The sequence below is a fragment of the Nymphalis io genome, chromosome 10 (assembly GCF_905147045.1).
Source record: "Nymphalis io chromosome 10, ilAglIoxx1.1, whole genome shotgun sequence".
Lineage (NCBI taxonomy): Eukaryota > Metazoa > Arthropoda > Insecta > Lepidoptera > Nymphalidae > Nymphalis > Nymphalis io.
The window spans coordinates 11,101,646-11,122,262 of NC_065897.1; the positions used below are offsets into that span (position 1 = coordinate 11,101,646).

Consider the following 20,617-nt stretch of genomic DNA (forward strand, 5'->3'; position numbering starts at 1 on the left):
GATTTGATTAAGGTTTCCGAATCAGAAAGTTAATATACAGTAAACATCGCGACAGTATCGTTATGGTTTTTTACGATAAACCAACCTATATCTCCCTAAACAAAATGTATATTAGAGATAAGGCTTATATAAAAACATGTGAAAAGTGAGTATATATTTTCGAGAAAGCGTATCTAATACAACGTATTTTGTCACTATTATTAGTTATAGTATTTTTGCACCTATTGGATAATATAATTTAGTCTCAGAATACTATCTCTATAAAGTAAACCGACCCTATTTTTATAAATTAGTTTTCTATGATCCCGAGCTACGTATTTATTTTCTTTTTCATGCATTAAGTGCAACTATCTCCTTTTTTTTTCGGAGGATAATTAATAAAACTAACTGATAAGTTGATTACGTAATAGTTAGAACAAATGCATTGGTCATGATCGCTAACATTAATAGTGCATTTGTCTTTGAAATTATCGCATATTAATAGGCTGCCAAGTTATTGTAGACAAAAATTACAGTATTTAAAAAAATTCCTTCTAGGTCCTTCGATAGTCTTTAAGAATGACTATTTAAAAGCATTTAAGCATTATGTTACTGGACTTGTTAAGTTTCGGAAAGAAACAATTCAGAACTGAGAAGAACCATTAAAAGAAAAATCAATATTTTTTGTGTTTTAATGTCATTATTCAATATAGAAAGCTTTTCTTTTGTTAAGCTAATCTCCACTAAGGATAATTAATAGTTTTGCTGACGAAAAGAGTTTTTGTAATTATCTTATTTTTTCAACAAATGTTGTATACTTATTGATAGTAACAGTTGTAACGCTGGAATTCAAATTCAATTTCAGTGGATCGAACCATAACATCCAATTTGAAAAAACAATCCTTAGGTTTTGTATTTATTACATGTCTATAAACCTCTTCGTTTTCATTCGGTATGTCTTTTAAATTATATCAGTCGAACTACTTTGGTTCTGTTATCGATACCAAGGTATGGTTGCTTTGATCCATTTTCCAGGTCACATACATCGTAAGTTCACTCCGTCCAATCTCAGTTTATTTTCTAATCTCGATTTGAATTTGCGAACCCGGTTTTACTTATACGTACATTTTATTTTATAAATTAACTAATAAAAAGATACTCCTGGCTTAATCGAAGCAGTGCGTGGATTAGCCTACGAACCCTTCTCTGTAATTGGAGTTTCCAATACGGACATTCCTTTTTAAGGATTTTTATTGATATTTTTTTATATTTATTAGTGAACATATTCCCGATAGAATAGAAATTAGTGCATAAACATACAATATAAAATCTGTATCGCAATCTGCGATAGGTATCGCTGGCGACTCCGTCTAGACACATAAGAATGAGACTGTTACATAATATGTTTTATTATTCAATATATATTGAATTCAACACATGACTATTTACCATTTTCATAGGTACAATTAGCCCTTCGTGGAAGGACGTGCATTGCATCTTATGACGTATTTTTGGAGGACACCACTCCTGTAAAAATGCGTCATAAGATGCAATTATTAGTGACTGGCCAAGCCCATTTAAATAAATCCTCTAAAGAAATATTGTTTATAACCATGTGACAAATATTAATATACTTTATGGCACGGAGTTTCGCTAATTTGTGTTCAAATAATTATCTACATATTTTATAGGAAGCTCATTAAGATTCAAATAAGAATTCAAAATCAAAACTTTTATTAAATTTATTAAATGGCTTACGAGATAAAAAGCCATGGTAAAGGCGCAGGGTCAATCCTGACCTTATTTTTCTTTAGTTATACCGACGTAGTAAGTAAGAGGGGAAAATTAAAAATATCTTGAATCGGTTGTTTATTAAATTATAACATTGAATAGATAATAAAAAAAACCTGCCGACATTAAAACATTTGGTATTTATATAATAAAGATAAATATATGACAAAGTTTTAATTTATTTCATCGCTTGTTGCTGGAAATTCCTTCCTGGTGATTAATGTTAAGACGTTAAACTTGGAACGTAGTCAAAATCGATAATGCGTTAAAACATCAAAGCGAGGCATAATTTAAATGTAATTATGAAATGCTTGCTAAACTTAAAATATAATAAATAAATTATTTTATTTTTTTCTTTCAGATTGTAATTCACATTTAGTTTATTAATCGTATTGTTAATATAATTTAAATAATTAATTATTGAAATATTAAGAGGTTTCGGCAACGTGAAATGGTGTTATGCAATTTAAAACCATATCCATTAAACGAACATGTAAGCGCTTCACCCACTTGTACAGTATATACAAGTTAGCAACAAAAACATTAACAAGGGAGGTTGGCGTAACAGGTCAGGACAGAACAGCCGGTCGTCTGCGAACTCGTTATTAAAACAGCTGTAGCTCACTCACTTCGTCGAATATTGTTCGATATATTTAGCAAATTCAAATACATTTTAGAAATGTGATCCGGTTTGAATGGTAAGTGAGCGAGTGTAATTACAGGGCAGACAGCATTACTGGTGGTAGGGCTTTGTGCAAGCTCGTCTGGGTAGGTACCACCCACTCATCAGATATTCTACCGCAAAACAGCAATACTTGATATTGTTGTGTTCCGGTTTGAAGGGTGAGTGAGTCAGTGTAATTACAGGCACAAGGGACATAAAATCTTAGTTCCCAAGGTTGGTGGCGCATTGGCTATAAGCGATGGTTGACATTTCTTACAATGCCAATGTCTAAGGGCGTTTGGTGACCACTTACCATCAGGTGGCCCATATGCTCGTCCACCTTCCTATTCTATAAAAAAAAAAAAAAATCTCCCGTGGTCGGCGACCGTTAATTGATTTATATTTCTTACAGTGAATGTAGGTTGAACTGTTTTTCGATTCCTTCCGAACTGAAATTTAAAAACTCTCGGTTATAAGAAACCGAAAATAGCATTTCTTATATTTTTGATTCCTAATATTATATTAAATAAATAGGCACCATACATTTTGTACTTTGAGGTTGTTAAACTTGGAATGTGTACTTAATTTCTACATATATGTTTACTCAAAATTGAACATTCTTACGAAGCGATAAGAACGAATTTAATTTCTTTACTATTCACATATATACTTTTTATTTCAATAAATAAAACTGAATATTTCATATTTCGTAGAATATTAAATGAATCAATCTGACCTTAATGAGGTGATGTAAGCTACGCGATTGCTTTTATATTACGCCATTTGCAGCATCTCGGGGAACGCGTAACTGTGTATGTTCGTTTCATTTCCGTCTCGAGACGTCGACAAGAAATGACAATATCTCACGAAGGTAAAACATGGAATTCTTCTTTATACCGTCTTAGATTGTAAGCAATTTTGAGACTTTTGATTAATATGTAAGTTATATACAATTATTTCAAGACTGAATTGTTATTTATTGTTATTACTTTAATATTACACAATATAGTAATATTCCGTAATGCTGTTTTGGTTGGATGGGTTCAGTTAAAACTTTTCACGTATATTAGATTTTAAAGGCAAAATAATAAAGTAGCGGCCTAAAGTTTTGGTCAGCAGTGTTAACACTCTCGTGCCTCGGAAAGCACGTACTGCAGTTCGTTATGTTTGCGCATAATTATGCACTAGAATTTCATGAACATTTTGCTAGTCTACCTTGAAAATGACCGTCGTGACAAATCGATTTTTATTAAAACGATCATTTATATTTTGATTACATTCTTAATAATTTTACCGTAACAAACGAAACTGTACATGCATTAGGTTCCGTAGAAATTCAATGACGTTATCGTCCATCGTTAACCATAGTTTGAATTTACGTAAAACATTTATATTAGATTACTAGCTACCCGTTCCGGCTTCGCACAGGTCGAAGAAGGTAATACTTAAACGCTTATATCGTAATATTATATTGTATATAACTTTATTGGTTTATGCGGCGATCGTCAGTAAAATTCCCAGTCATTTTTTCCGGTACGATATTTCAGTCAATTTACAAATAACATGATAATGAATTATACCCTAGACCTTCCTCAGGGATCACTCCGTCCATTAGTGAAAACCGTATGAAAACACAGTTAAAATTTACTTCAAAATGTAAAAAGTATTCTTAGCACGAATAGTAAAATCATATCTAAGCGTACTCCGAACTATCTTTACAAATTCATAGAAGATTAAGCTTAATGTCTATTTTAGTTAAATTCATCTTTTCTACGGCGTTTCATTGCCACAAATGAAGCTAAAGCTGTTGGGATTGAATTGAATCTATGAAGAGGCAATTGAAATTGAAGGCGAAGTGATTTCAGCTTGGGATTAAATCCAACTTGAAGATCAATGAATCTTCAGAATCAGTTCAAATAGTTTTGTCATGTTTTTAATTGATGAATGGCATAGTAAATAAAAAATAATAACGACCTCGTGATAATAATCACAGAATAGTAATTACTTAATTTTAACCCAAATTCACAAAAACCTTTTCGTCCTACTACATAAAAAAAAAACAACAAAAATTCTGGGCATTCATGGGTTAAGGATTAAAAAACATTTATTTTCAGCATATAATGGAAATGGACATTATATCGGCAGGCGAAAAATAAAAATACTTTATAGTTATATTTAGAATTAAAGCCTTCTTCAATAACATTTTAGCGATATATGAGATTTCCTAAATAATTCCATTTCAGTATTTCTTTATACAAGTAGTTTTTGTAATTAATTGAATCAAAATAATAATTAACTATCTAATAAAATGTAGATAAAGAAGTTGTCTGGAAACAAAACATGTATATATAGTGACGTATAAAAATATAAATATCGTGTACATAATAAAAAAGGAACACAAAGGGGAAGAAAACATGTCTTAAGAGATTAGTATATAGATATATACTAATAATAAATAAGTAATTAATATATGTAATTCTAATTATCCATTCATATTTGTTTTTATCTAATTTCTTGTCTTTATTATAACAATTAATTCAATTTAACCCTTATTTATACAATGGCACTCAATCTTCAAATATCATACAAAATAAATTAGATTAAAGAGATTTAAGTACATAAACTTGCTCTTAGAATGTATTAAAGAGAGGAACTTTCTTTACGCTGCCTGTATATATGCCTGTAGGTTATCGTTACTATCCAATATCAACTTTAGCTGCTTCGAAATAAGAGCGAAGTTTGATTGTGTGTACTTATTATTTTTAGATGTTAAATAAACCTGACCTAAGAACAGATAAGAAAAGGAATTACGCCTTTAGAATAACATGTTGCATAATTCGTGGTATCGTAGTTAACTACCGTATCATACAATACATTAAGACCTTATTAACATTTGGTAACGAAGTATGTCATGAAATTAATATGCTGATTTCAAACTGCCATAGTTTTTTTGAAAAATAATATTCTTATTACCTGTGTGCGTCCATTAAATTACGATGTTTAAAAGTTTGGCTAAAAATATTGTATGTTTGTCATTTTTATTTATTTATCTAATATTTTGGAAACATACTATAAATACTATAGAAAATATAAGTACATTAAAAATAGCTTAACCTTAAAGCAAAATAAGTTCTACATTATAAATATAAAATAAATAAAATATTTGACAGGGTATAAAATATATAATGAATTATATAATTTTAATAAAATAAAAATTATTATTGTACTTAATATTTTTTTCACAGATTAATTGAATTTCGCACTTAGTACCTCATATTATTATGATTTCGTAATGTGCTTAATTTCAATTTTAACCCAACTGTGTATTTCTGAGCGAAAACGCATTTTATTATCTTACAGCTTTCATCATCATCATCGTTTCTGAAACGTAGATCAAAGTCAGATTTACTGTAATGTCCATTGTCATTGATCGATGGCAGCCAAGATGAAACAAGTTTGGATATTAACAGTGTATACACTCTTGTGCAGTGCCTGAACTCTCTCAAGTATTAGATTGCCGTTCCTTTTAATTAAGAAAGTGAGAGAATAGATAATGCACATATTTTTGTACTTTTTAATTATATTATAGGAAAGCAGATAGTCAAGTGAACCATCGGCGAAGTGGTCACTACCGGCTATATACATTGGCGATGTTTCATCGACAGTGACCCACCAACCATGAGGACTAAGATTTTGAGCGCCTTATGCCTGTAGTTACACAGGCTCACTCACTCTTCAAACCGAAACTTATAGCTGTTTGGCGGTAGAATATCGAAGATCATACTTGTGCATTAAAATGTCCTCAGCGTCACCTCAGTTAGATGGATATTATTATCCAAGATACTTTATTATTGTATGATATAGTAAATAATTTTTCTCATTTATATATTTACATCTATTTATTTTACCGAGTGTTAATATTCTAATACGTGTTATTAATTTGTATCAGCAGTGTTATTAAGAAACTCAATATGTACTCTATGTCAACATTTCACGTATGGGACGTGAAATGTTGACAACCGACTTGTGATGACATACTATTTTGATGCGTATATTCTTGAAATGACCGTTTTCTGCGGTGATTTTCCAGTTTAATCTTACAGCATAATACAGTACTGGGTTTTATGTGTTGTATAAAAATGGCACTTCTATTGCATTTATTTTCTCAGGAAGTGACGGTGTTTAATGGCGGGACGGTCGACAAATGAGTTGGGCAGGTTATTAGTTAAAAGCACTCTTGCGTACTGCGCTACGATGTATCTTCTGATCTCGCATTTTTCACGATACACTCACAATCAATCGTATATCGGTGTACGGAATAGTTGATTAGAAGTCATTTGTATTAAAAGAATCGCTTTTTTATTTATATAATGAGTCTAGATAGCTCGAAGAAATCTTAGAAAGTAAGTTACGTAAATATCCCACGTCAGAACAAAAACCTCTTCTCTTTTGGATAAAGGTTTGAGCTCATTCCACTACCCTACTCCAGAGCGTGCTGATAGATGCACATGTGGTAAAATTTTATTCAACATATGTCGGTTTCCTTAAGATTTTTTCCTTCTTCACCGAGCATGAGATAAATTTTGTCAACACAAATTTAGTTGGTTCCTTATTAGATACCAATTAATGAATAGTCCTAACAATATGATGTAACTGTTATCTTAGATAAATAACGCTTAACTTTATAGACAAGTTTCAATGTGCCTCTAAACTTTTATATCCCTGTATATACCCTCACTCTATATATAATCCGATGGGACAGCAATTCGACACGACCGGAAAGAGTTTAGGCGCAGGACCAACAGCTTTACGTGCTTTCCGAGATACACACACTTCCAACTTCCAGACTCCGGGCTGCTACTGAGAATTTTTCGACAGAAACTATCCGATAACTAATTATTGGCCTGAACTGGTCTGTCGGAAGTCAGGACGTCGGGATTTGCGGCCGTATATCTAGCCACTAAGCCAATGAGGCAGTCAAAATGTTATAATAATTAACATATTATGACATATGTGTTCATGACATAATTCTTCAAACATTTCTCTTGACGATTTTTATTTACGAAATAAAAATCCTTCGGCGAGAAATGTTAAATAAGTGTGGAGAAATTGAGAATAGTTTTGTATGAATGAATGTAAAGGACCACAAAACGGGCACCCTCATCGATGTCTCTATGATAAATTACGGTCTAATACAAAATTTATAATATCTATTGACGTTTTATTATGAAATTTATTTGCTAAACGATTATATAAACAATACCGGATGAATGAATGAAATAATAATTTGGAATATTTAAATATGAACAACTGGTATTTAAATAAAAACTATTATCAATTTCTAATGTAGTACGTGTTTATCAAATATTTTCGCATGAAATGATTATATTCTGCTTTTACTTTATAGTAACAGCCTGTGAATGTCTCACTGCTGGACTAAGGCCTCCTCTCCTTTTTTGAGGAGAAGGTTTGGAGCTTATTCCACCACGCTGCGCCAATGCGGGTTGGTGGAATACACATGTGGCCGAATTTCAGTGAAATTAGACACATGCAGGTTTCAAGCACGAGTTGAAAATTCAGTAGTGCTTGCCCGGGTTTGAGCCTACGATCATCGGTTAAGAATCACGCGTTCTAACCACTAGGTAATCTCCGCTCAGCTTTACTGTATACATTAATATTATTCTAATAAAAACCTAAAAAATATTTTAGAAATGTAAAATTTAGTAGGCTAGTTGGCATTGTCAATAGAAGCAAATATAATATATGTGTGAAATTTCTCTGGGAACTTGCTTAAAATTGATTTGCAATTAACTCACACATATTGTGAGGTGACTTTTACAAGTTTGTACATTCTTTGTTTATTACGTATGCGTTACTAAACCACTATTTATTTATATTATTACTAAACTACTATGGTTACGATAAAACTTGGCGATTTTAGTTGTTAAATATTTATGTACTATGAAACAAACAGTACTAACATATTTATAATATAAGTATTATTTTATCGCTAATATGTATTATAATATATATATAATATTAACACTTGGTACACTGAATAAGGTCGGAGAAACCCTGCTACTATAATATTTTACGCTGATTATTTTGTAATATTTGTTTACATCAAGGGATAAAACCTTAATCGTACCCTTGCCAAGTTGGGTCGGATAACTCTTAAATTTATATTTACGTTGAGTTATGCCGTGGAAATATTGTCAGATATTTTTTTTATTTTTTCAATAAGCTGTTTCTTATTTATTTAGGCCGTGTTTAATATTTTTTTATTAATAGTTTAATTTTTCATATAGATATTTTTTTTTAAAACTAAGCTACCTTACAGTTGAATAGAATGCAATAAATTGTTTTTTAACCAAAAACATTGGAACATTTTTATCTTTTTAATCACTAAAATTTCATAATACTAATTATAACAATATGTATGTATGTAATAATGTATAAAATTAACTTTAAATAGCTAAATAGCACCATAACATTCTGCGGTAAATTAATAATAATAATATCCTTCGACATTTTTCACACACGGCCATCTGATCCCAAATTAAGCTTGTACAGAGCTTGTACTATGGAAGCCAGACAACTGATATACTACATATGCTATTTTTCTTTTGTACATACATGATTATATAGATAATTACACCCAGACTCAGGACAAACAGACATGTTAATGCACACAAATATCTGTCCTGGGTGGGAATTGAACCCACAACCTTCGGCGTGAAAGGAAAGCATCCACCAACCATGCTAACCGGCACAAATATTATATTGTGAATATATTATAAAATTTTCATACTATCATATCAATATTCTTATATTAAAACATTGGGTAGTAGTGAAAAAAGTGTTTAAGAATTATTTTGTGAGAGAATTTTTATACTTTAAAAAATTGATATTGAAATATAAAGATCTTTAAATCTATATATAGATATACATATATGTGTATAATCAGACGATTCGAGAACCTTCACCGTTTTATAGTCCGTTAAAATGTTATTAACATCAGGTTAAACAGTTCAGGTTTGTTATCTTAGATTTGATTATAATATTAAATTTATATTTACGTTGAGTTATCAATTATATCCTAACATTACGTTGATATGATAATTAAATGACGGCAACATAAAACTTAATTAATCATAATATAAATTTCTGATGTAAAATTTATCTCTAAAGTTGTTTATTCTATTTTTTAAATTATAAGGTCTGATGTTATTGCAGCGAAAATTCCTAAATTCGTTGTTTTAAATAAAAAGACCGTTCTTCTAAAAAAAAAACGGTATTTTTTATGTTAAAGGTAGGCGGGTAGGTATAAAAGGGGCCGCTTACGTCTATAGACTTTGGTGATGTATGTTGGTGTCTTCAAATCCAGAGTAAACAGATTTCTTATAGGCAAGCGTTAAAATTACATCTTAGACCGTGTCGATGCTTAACATCAGGCAAGTCAACGGTCAAACGCTGGCCTATTAATTGTAAAAAAAAAAATCACCTATATGCCACCAATCGTGGGAACTAAGATGTTATTTCCTTTGTGCATGTAGTTAAGCTGTCTTACTCACCCATTAAACTGGAACGCAGCAATGCTACTGTAAAGCGGTAAAATATCTGATAAGTGGGTCTAACCCACCCAGACGGGTTTGCACAAAGCCATACCACCAAGTAAAATGATAATATGTTGGCTTTCTATAACTAAGTGATATGTTTATATATTATATAAAGAATTTATTTGACTTATTTATTTAATTCATATTTAACAAATTCATTTCAAAAGAAAACGCATAAAATACGAAATAACATAAATAAAAACAATAATAAATACTTTTATCCGATTCATTTAAAAAAGGATTTAGAGAAAACACAAAGGCGATCCGTTACAATGCCCAGTGGAGCATTCTTTGCGAATTATTTTTTTAATAAAACATAAGTTTTCAAAGAAACTTAGCTATTGTTGTCCATTGTGTATAATTATTCTGTGTAGAGATGTTTAGATATAAGTCAAGTAAAGTGACCACCCTCAAACGTCCCACTGCTGGGCAAAGGTATACTCCCATCATAAGAATTGAAACTCATTCCGCAATTGTTTACTTGGTGGTAGATTTCAATACACGCTCGTCTGGATAAGTACTCATCAGATATTATACCGAAAAACAGCTGTACTTGGTATTTTTGTGTTCCGGTTTAAAGGGTGAGTGTGTCAGTGTAAGCAATGGTTAACATTTCTTACAATGCTAATGTCTATGGGCGTTGGTGACCGCTTATCATCAGGTGACCCATTTGCTCGTCCGTATAAAAAAAAACCTACTTTAGTGTGGGTTAGCGATAACATTCAATGTATGAATATAATATGTGACTTACACGGAACGCGTGGGTGATGTTTAAAATCGAACTTGACGGCTATTGAATGAATTTGTAATTAACGAGAACCATATATAAATATGTAGAAAAACGAATAAAAAAATATTTACATATTATTTAAACGCTACATTTTGGAAAATTAATACTGATGACATAAGAAACTTACTTTATATCTCATTACAAACTTACTTTGTTCTCATGTAAGTGACGTTCATCTTTTTTGGGAATAAAGATTCTTTGAACTTAAATATAATTCATAGCAACGATGTGTATAGTATACGCGTCACGCACACACACGAGTTGTGAGGGGCGGCGGATAGGGGAGACGATTTTATAAAAGAGCGCCATGCCCAGACATACGAATCGGAATTTTTTTTAACGTTGGAAAAACGCATTATGCGTTCCCCTACAGGAACAGTGGGGAAGGGGTATGTGGGGCTAGCCGGTGTTTTAGGCACCGAGTGCGCCCCATACATCGGAATACCCACTAAAAAACCAGCGGTACCCTTTCCGTCGTAACGAGGAGCACCGCGGAATACTTGCACATGCAACCGTGACGCTTTGACGGCCGGCGCGCCTATGCGCTATCCAGCCTCATCCAGCAATCTAAATACGAATCGGTATTCCCTAAATCCACGCCATTAGACATTTCTCGTCAAGAAAACCAGCTTAAGCAAATTAACGTAACAATTTATTGTTTTATTTAATTGATAAACCTGTAGTCACTTACTTTAATTAAAACGTAGATAATTCCATTGCTTAAGTAATCTTGTGTTCAAGATAGATTTCAATTTGAACACAGTTATATATACCAAGCCGTGGGATGAATATATACAGTTAATTGTTATATATTGCGAGTAAAATGATAAGTGATTTGAAGTGCAAAAGCGCAATAGTGTACAGACCGCGATGTAAAAGTCTCAGGTTTGATACAGAGCCTCGTATTATATAATAAAAGGAATGTTATGAATTGTAAACTTTTTTTATCATCTAAAATAAGTAATGGAAAGGCAAATGGGTCATGTGATGATGATTTGTAACTGCTGTCCTGATATACGATCTGTATGAAAATTTTTGAAAACTAAGGTGTTATACAAGCCTGTAGTTACACTTGGTTACTCACCCTTCAAATTGGAACACAACAATACTAAGCATTGCTGTTTGGCGGATGTTTGATGAGTGGGTGTTACCTACCTAGATGAGCTTGCACAAAGCTACCACCAGTAGTAGAATATTTATTTAATTATTTATAATAAAACAATTAATGTTTCCAAAATATTAAATATGTATAATTAACGAATTTCAAAGTCGTTATAATATAAAAAAAATATATATTTTACATAGTGACTATAATTAGCAATTGGTTATAAAAAAAATTGAGCGCTGAATAAATTTCGATAAAGTGATTTTAGTACAGCTTGATATATAGTTATTATTATGGTTATATTATTTTGTATAAATAGTTTTTGATACGTAATACGTTTTTTTTTCTAATATCAATATTAATTTATGTCTCTTGTGTCTGTAGTTACTCTGACTCACTCACCCTTTCAACCAGAACAAAACAAGATTAATTATTGGTTTTTGTGTGCTGAGTGGGTTGTACCTACCCAGACAAACTAGCACAAACCGCTACCACCAAGTATCAATATTTTGCGGTAGTGTTCTCAGTAAGTGAATCCAGATAGTTCATAAAGCCACAAAAAATGCGTATAAAATTATACAATTTCTGAAATATTTGTTAACCCAAATAATTCATAAAACTTGATAAATTTCTTAAATATATCAAATTTGCAGTTTCAGACTTTCAGTTCAGTAAAAGTTAATTAATTAAAGAGGCAAGTGTGCCGTGACACTCACCTTGCAGGTTAATGACTTTTTTTAATTAAAAATTCTTTAAATCTTAAATCCTTTAAACGGGTTCAAAAGCGTTTTACTCGTACTCATATTGTATAACATAAAACTTAAGACATCGTATCACCACTAATAACAATATTCTTCACAATTTTTCGGAATAAAGTATTGTGGTTTCAATAAAAGGAGCCGAGATGGTCTAGTGTTTAGAACACGTGAATCTTAACCGATGATCGTGCGTTCAAATCCGGGCAAGCTCCACTGAATTTTCATGTGCTTAATTTGTGTTTATTCATCTCGTGCTTGACGGTGAAGGAAACCTGCATGTATCTAATTTCACTGAAATTTTGTTACATGTGGGGAATACCAACCTGCATTGGAGCAGCGTGGTGGAACAAACTCCAAACCTTCTCCTCAAAAAAAGGAGAAGAGGTCTTAGCCCAGCAGTGGGACATTCACAGGCAGTTACTTTTATGTTTCCAATGAAATTGTTGCAAACTTATATGTTGGCAACTGCTTATAATTTCTCAGAATACCAACAATTAATGGCAATACTATAATTTTAGATAACTTTTGGTAGTTAAATAATTGTCATCTACCAGTTTTGACGAAGTTACGAAGACACAGCAACACACCAGGTATTCAAAATGATTCATAATCGTCTAGATAGGGCCTCTAGGAGGCTTCATCAATTTAGATCCAGACCTATTTATTTTAAACTTAAAGAAGTATTTACAATACCTAAGTATTTATGTCTGGAAGCCAGCTATTTCAATTGTCGTCTGTCGACCAAACGTAGTCGTGCAAGCCATAAATCCTTCTTGGGCAACGTTGGATTGTGAACAAAAACTATTTCAACGTATAGTTGTCCCTACCGCTGAGATTTAAAGAAAAGAAAAAGATGAAAGTTAACCGGAAAATTAAGATTCATGTTCACTTTGTCTGTAATTATAGTCTTTTAAGACATTGCTTTAAAATTTTCATTGAAAAAATAAATGATTGGTATTTATTTTCTATAGATTTTCATTACAATAGAAATGTTTAATCATTTTTTAATATATTATTATTTTTTTATATACGAAACAAAAAAATCTTTAATAATTGATGAATTTAACGGCTCATTATAAAATTCAACATCTGCAAAGTCGTTTTAAATGACGTAATACGGTTTTTAATTGCCTAGAAAATCGTAGGTTGCAGAAGTAATAATAAGAAATTAATTAGAAGTTTATGCAGGTTCGAAACAACATGTTACTGTTTTTTTTTTTATTAGGGAAACATACAGTAAATATTATATCGATCATTTATGGTAGTAAATATGAAATTCAGTACATTATAAATATTGAAAAAATAAAGTATATAAATAGCAGAGAATATACAATACATTTAAAAAAATATACATTTTGAGCAAATTTGTTCGAGTAGAGGGTAAACCGGATAAGGAATTATTGCGTGTGTACAATTTTGGACATCTAAAGTGAATTTTACTTAAGAGAAATGGACTGTCATTTAAATTATGTATCAGCTTAAATAAAAAACTTTGATCTCGTAGCGTTCGACGGTACTTATGGATAATAAGGAAGTCATTTTAGTCGGACTTTGATTAAGGGTGAGTTAAGTAACAAATTTATGTTGATTTTTTTCTACTGTATAAGTATAAATTTTAATAAGTATATTAATATAACAGAAAGATAAAATGTCACGCTATACATTAATTAATTGTTTATGAGCTTAACTAAGGAGGGAAAAGGCAAGAGAAAAAATAAAAATCTCGTTTCTACTTTATGTAAAAAAATACCATAATAAGCTAAAATATATAAAAATATCCACGTATTATTTTAAAAACATCGTTCGCTCATTCATCATTCTTTTCAATTAAAAAATATTTACGTAAATAAAAATAAAAGCTCACGGTATATAATAATATTATACAATATCTTATATGAAGTCATTGAATTTAACGACATCTCGTCGAAAAAGGATATCCGCGTACGATTTATTGATTTGTAAGGACTGATGTGTTTTGATAAGGCGAGACCCTTTAGGACTATTTTGACGTTTATTGCTTATAAATAAACCATGTATACGCGTTCGGAGTCACGCACGTATACTTCAACACCTATATAAAGCAATGTAAAGCAATAAAGATGAAAGTTAGAGTTGAACTATGTGTAATTAAATAGATTTCGTCTTGTAAAATAAAGCAGTATTTGTTTATATTATTGGAACCACCCACTTTTCAGTTAACTACCGCTAAATATTTATACTTTGAGTTTTGTAATCCAGTTGAAATGGTGAGTAAGCTAGTATAATGACAGGCAAAATTACTTTGATTAACAAAATAACAATTTGTATAAGACAATTTTTTAGATATACATTTTTTTTCGGGATATTCTTTTATTGTTTTAATTTTACCTATTTTTAGTGTTACATGACTTTGTTGTAGCTACTTTATTCTTTTTTACGTCAAGTTACAAGCGGTGTGTACCTATAATTAGTTTTTATGCTACTCTATGTATTTTTTTTAAATTTACTAATTGTAATTTTTAGTGTATACAACTGTTGTTAAACCTTAATAAATAATTGGAAATAAATGCTTGTGGTTGAGACTAACGATGTACTCCCGTAGTTTATATTATTGACGACTCCAAAATTTGTGAGCGTTGACCACATACCGTCCGGTTGCCTTTTTAATTGTACGCTATTTTATTTAGCTCATATAAAAACGACTTCATATGTTTTAGTTTGATACCAAAATCGGATTGAGAAACATTTGCTTAAAAATAATATTTCTATTATTTAATACACCTTAAAGTAATTAGTCTGAAACGGAAACAATTATATTGTTTCAATAAATACTCAAGTAGTGACAAAGTATGAAACGTAGGCTGCAATGTCACGCTGTCTATTTTCAACGTATTCAATCGTATCACAAAACTGTTCGAGCGTGCACTTGCGTGAGGCGGGGCTATTTTAATGCGTCAGATAGAGGTATGGCTACAGTTTACAGTTAGTTAGCTACTTAGATAAGAACATGGCTGCTATAACATTCAGAATTAATAAGAATCATGAAGCATAAGCTAAAATAATTATTGTTTTCTGATCGATTTCCAATGACTAAATCTCAAAAACTATCACGGACACTGATATATCTGCAGAGGATATTAAATTGCACAAGTATATGTATGTAAGTGCCCAAATATAAATAAATAATCGAACATGACTAGAAAGAGCAAATAGCAGTACTTAGTATTATTGTGTTCCGGTTTGAAGGGTGAGCCAGTGTAATTACAAGCACAAGGGACATGACATCCCAGGGTTGGTGGTGCATTGGGGATGTAAGCAATGGTTAACATTTCTTACATTGCCAATATCTATGGGTGTTGGTGACCACTTACCATCAGGTGGCCCATTTGCACGTCCATCTACCTTTAATATAAAAAAAGAGAGAACGTTCAGATCCAAGTGCTTTGAGTGCTTTCTAACGTACGTGAGTCGAACACTGCCAACATCTTAACTGCAGGCTGCTACTGAGATATTAAAAGAAAATGTCAGCAGCTTTTTAAAAATTTACAGTATCTTGTATTTATTCGTGCTTATAAGATTGAAACTTTAGTTTTTATAATTATTTTTAGTGTTATTATATTATCCTTCGCTTGCTCTCAGCAGCATATTTGGCAATACTTTACGACCAGCGCAACCCTTAGAAATGATTAGTCCCAGTGTTGGTTCTTGAAGTTTGTGCTCGATTGAATAAGGAACTCAAAAAAATCTCTTACTTCATATGACATCTGTGAATGGAGACGTGACTTCTTTATTATTCTGCCTAAGCCAAATGCCATTCCTCAATTAGGCAAATTTCAATTAAAGTAAAAAAACTGGAAAGCTATTGTAGTATATCAGAAAAATACATCTTTCAAAACTTTGGTTATAAAATAAATAGTTACCGAGCAAATAAAAAGTAGCTAGAGTTACAATCAAATCAACGGTTAACTCTGCAAAAAAGATAACTCAATTTTGACGCTAGGAATATTTTATGACATGTCTAGTTTATTTTGTTCTTAGTTTGAAATATAGAAAAATGTACTATTTTCTACCCAATCGTTAAGAACATAATATAGTATTAAACCAGTTCAAAATTATTTCCTAACTTTTGGAACGTTGAGGCTCGTGAAAAAAGAAATTGCAATAAACAAAAACTAAAGACAAAAGAAATCGCGAATGTTTGAGATCACTTTTGGTTTTATTTCCCTCACATTAAATTATACGGCTTTCCGTTAAATATCAACCTTTCGTTTTCAGTAAACTGTGCAAAGTCTTTCATAAAACTCCAATTATTGTAATTGTAAATTTCATAAAGTGTATATTCTATTTTTGTTTCGTTAGCGTTCTTAAAAATAAGAACAAGTGTGTTAGAGTTTAAAAAAAAAACCATTTTTGTTAAGTTTGTTGTCTTTTTCGATCAAGCTCGTTTATGCCTGTCAAATGTAATATTCTAATTTTAAGCAAAGCATTGTTACCATAGATAATATAATAGAGAGGCGTTGAAGCGGCAGGAACACCGGAGGGCTTTTGCGACGTGGCGCGACCGTCTCTGTGAAGAACGGTACGCACGCAAACGCGTTGTTGGAGCGATCCTGCCAGCCTTCGAAGCCTGGTTGAGACGAAAGCGACGAGTCACATTCCGACTAACGCGGGTAATGACCGGTCACGGTTGTTTTGGAGAATACCTGTAAGATCGGACGCGAATCGACGGCGATGTGTCACCATTGTGGCGCGGACCGGGACACCGCTCAGCATACGTTGGAGGTGTGCCCCGCGTGGAGTGTGTCCGACTTCACGGACCAGGATGGGAGATCCTGGTCCGTGAAGTCGGACAAGACCTGTCCCTGCGAGCAATCGTGTCGGCGATGCTTCGCAGGGAATCGGCGTGGAGGGGCGTAGCCTCTGTGAGACCGTCATGGTTCAGAAGGAGACGGCGGAGCGGGAACGGGAAAGGGCCGATCCTGCTCGGTGGAGACGACGACGGCTTCTTCTCGGCCCTCCCATAGCCCAGATGCCCGGGGCTTAAAAGATAGGGCGTAACCTTCGGGCCGTGGATGCGTGAGGTGGGTGGTGAGTGGGGGCCTCACGTGTCCTATTTCAAGCGGCCCTGTGGAGGACGGCAGCCGTGATGGCATCGCGCTGCCGAACGCACTAGCGAGGAGTGCGGGGGGGGAGAGATTCGCCCCCTGATGAGAGCTCCGCCGAGCCACGAGTGGAGCAAAGCACGGGAGAGGCCGCGGATGCGTTATATCAACACGATCCCGCAGCCTCTCCGATCCGTGCTGAGGACGGCCATCGCAGTGGTTTTAGTGGGTAAGAATCCCACATAACTCGTTTCCACCGCCATAGGACCCGGGTACCTTTCTGAAGGTTTCCACTGCAAGAAAAAAAAAGAGATAATATAATAGAATTCTCGGATTGGTCAGTATTAAGGCCTTCATTTTCGATATTGTTTCGGCATACGTGGGTATCGTTAGACTGAGACAACATTTCTACAAAATCACCGTATTTAATTAAAGAGCCACAAATCATTGGTGTTAGGGCTTTGTGCAAGCTCGTCTGGGTAGGTAAGACCCATATATATTTATATTACAGGCACAAGGGACTCTTAGTTTCCAAGGTAGGTTTCGCATTGGTGAAGTAAGCAATGGTTAACATTTCTTACAAAGCCAATGTCTACGGGTGTTGGTGACCACTTACCATCAGGTGGCCATGAGCCCATATGCTCGTCCGCCTACCTATACTATAAAAAAAAAATCACAATAAGTCAATTAATTATGTGTTTTAGATATCGTACGAGAAGTTAAACAATACAAAATGTAGGGACAATTTCCTTTTTCGATTGTTTAGAGCAAAGAGAATGCTTTTCCACCCAGCAACACTCGGTTCAATTCACGAGTCCGTCTAGACGCACCGAAGTGAAGTCATCACTCCTCGACTCGTCTTCCGTTTCATTTTAATCTGAATACTTATACGATGACAAAAATTATTTAAAATTTGAATAATTTTTAATTCATAATAGAAAACTTTTATCGTTTTTGAATTTTTCGGTATAATATATACAACGATGCGTTAGAAGGAGACAGAAACGAATTTAAACTGTTTTCATAATTTTATATATCTCGTTCTTGGCATTTAAGGAAATCATGTACAAATCCTGCGTGTATTGAATAAAATTCTGCCACATATTCGGCCACTAATGGTACTAAGTTCTAGCATACGCAATTGAACATTAAAATAAAGTATGACACATTAATGATTTGTATTTATATTAAATATTATACAATGTTGCATTTATAGAACAGTTTTTGATATTATTTGATTATAGCATTTAGTTGAACTCTCAAAACATGGTTTACAGAAAATAACATAAAATTTTATTCGGAGCCGTTATATATTTTATTATTTATTAGATTATAATTTTGAAATCATTTATTTGAAATTAACATATATAACATAACATACATAGCGCTCATGATTAACATTAATTATGTATTTAAATATTTAACGCATTAATTAGGATGATTGATTAAAAATTAATGTATAATTATTGAATCAGGAAGTACGTGAAAATATATCGTTATTTACAGTGTGTAATGTTCGTGATGTTTCTGTGTAAATATTATGACGTTTAAAAAAGTGATTCCAAGTGCTATATAAAACAGTTATGGTGTAATTAGTAATCAGATATAAAAGCGTGGGTGATGGTGCCTCTTCGGATGTTGTCATTGTGGTCAACACTGCTCCTATTATCAACCCTAGAACGGGGTAAGTTTATTTACATGTGATTTAATTTCTAGTATTATAATCTAAGGCTAAGTGGAGTCAACATTGTAGCGCACACACAACACAACAACAACGCACATTTTTTTAATAACTTTCAAGTTAATGAATTAAGGTGATGACTTACCACATCATAAAATCCAAATATTCATGATTTGAACCAGCATCAAGCTTTAAGTGATCTGCCAATAAAATTGAGTATCCATGTGCCAAAGCCGAGATGGCCCAGTGGTAAGAACGCATTAATCTTAACCGATGATCGTGGGTTCAAACCCGGGCAAGCACCACTGAATTTTCATATGCTTAATTTGTGGTTATAATTTACCTCGTGCTTGACAGTGAAGGAAAACATCGTGAGGAAACCAGCATGTGTTTGAGCCTATTGATTTAAATGTTCATCTTGCCTCAAGTTTAATATTATTTTATTTCTGAATCACGGGCGGAGGAAAACGTCACCTGTCAAATTTCTATTACTTGAGAATATAATGTATAATTGCATTAGCTCATTTACATATAACGCAATTATAAACTTGAAACCAAAATTCATAAAACAATGCTTCTTCATGTGTGTCAAATATGCCCGCATAGGCGGGCCGGCTGTCAGAGCGTCACGGTAGCATGCGAAAGCGATCCCATGGTGCTCATCATTAAGACGGAAAGGATACCGCTGGTTTTTTAGTGGGTATTCCGATGTTCGGGGCGCACTTAGCGCCTTGGACACCGGCGAGCCCCACATACCCCCCCACTGTTCTCGTGGGGGAAATGTGTAACGCGTTTTTCCAGCGTTAATAAAAAAGTTGTGTCAAGTATAATAAAGTTAAGAATTCAATGTTCAAGTTAATACTTAAATAGGTAGAAATAAACCAAATAATGTCGATGGAACGGTTTTGTACACGCGTTTGTAGTAGTGCATAGTCAGCAGATAAGTACAAAATATATATAAATAAACAAACACTTATTTTTTTATTTATATAGGTACTTAATATAATACATATTAATATAATTTTTAATCGTGTATTTCTTCAGCTCCAGACATTTCGGAGTCATCCTCAACTTCTCTTTCATCCGGTAAATCATTTATGTTAATGTTAATTCGTTCTAATATTGTATCTAAGGCCTGGTCTCTGACGT

At 32.9% G+C, this 20,617-nt stretch overlaps 1 protein-coding gene across 3 annotated transcripts in view; it reads left to right on the top strand.

Annotated features, from left to right (window-relative positions):
* The window catches only part of LOC126771141 (uncharacterized), a 52,146-nt gene that overhangs the window by 11,356 nt on the left and 20,173 nt on the right, over nt 1-20,617 (top strand). The window contains exon 2 of one of the 3 annotated variants that reach the window (XM_050490888.1): nt 19,263-19,471. The exons of 1 other annotated variant lie outside the window; for it this stretch is intronic. In XM_050490888.1, coding sequence (XP_050346845.1) covers nt 19,408-19,471 — 64 coding nt within the window. In that variant the 5' untranslated portion in view covers nt 19,263-19,407. The remainder of the gene's footprint in view (nt 1-19,262; nt 19,472-20,617) is intronic. One more of the 3 variants, XM_050490889.1, reaches the window with a different exon arrangement.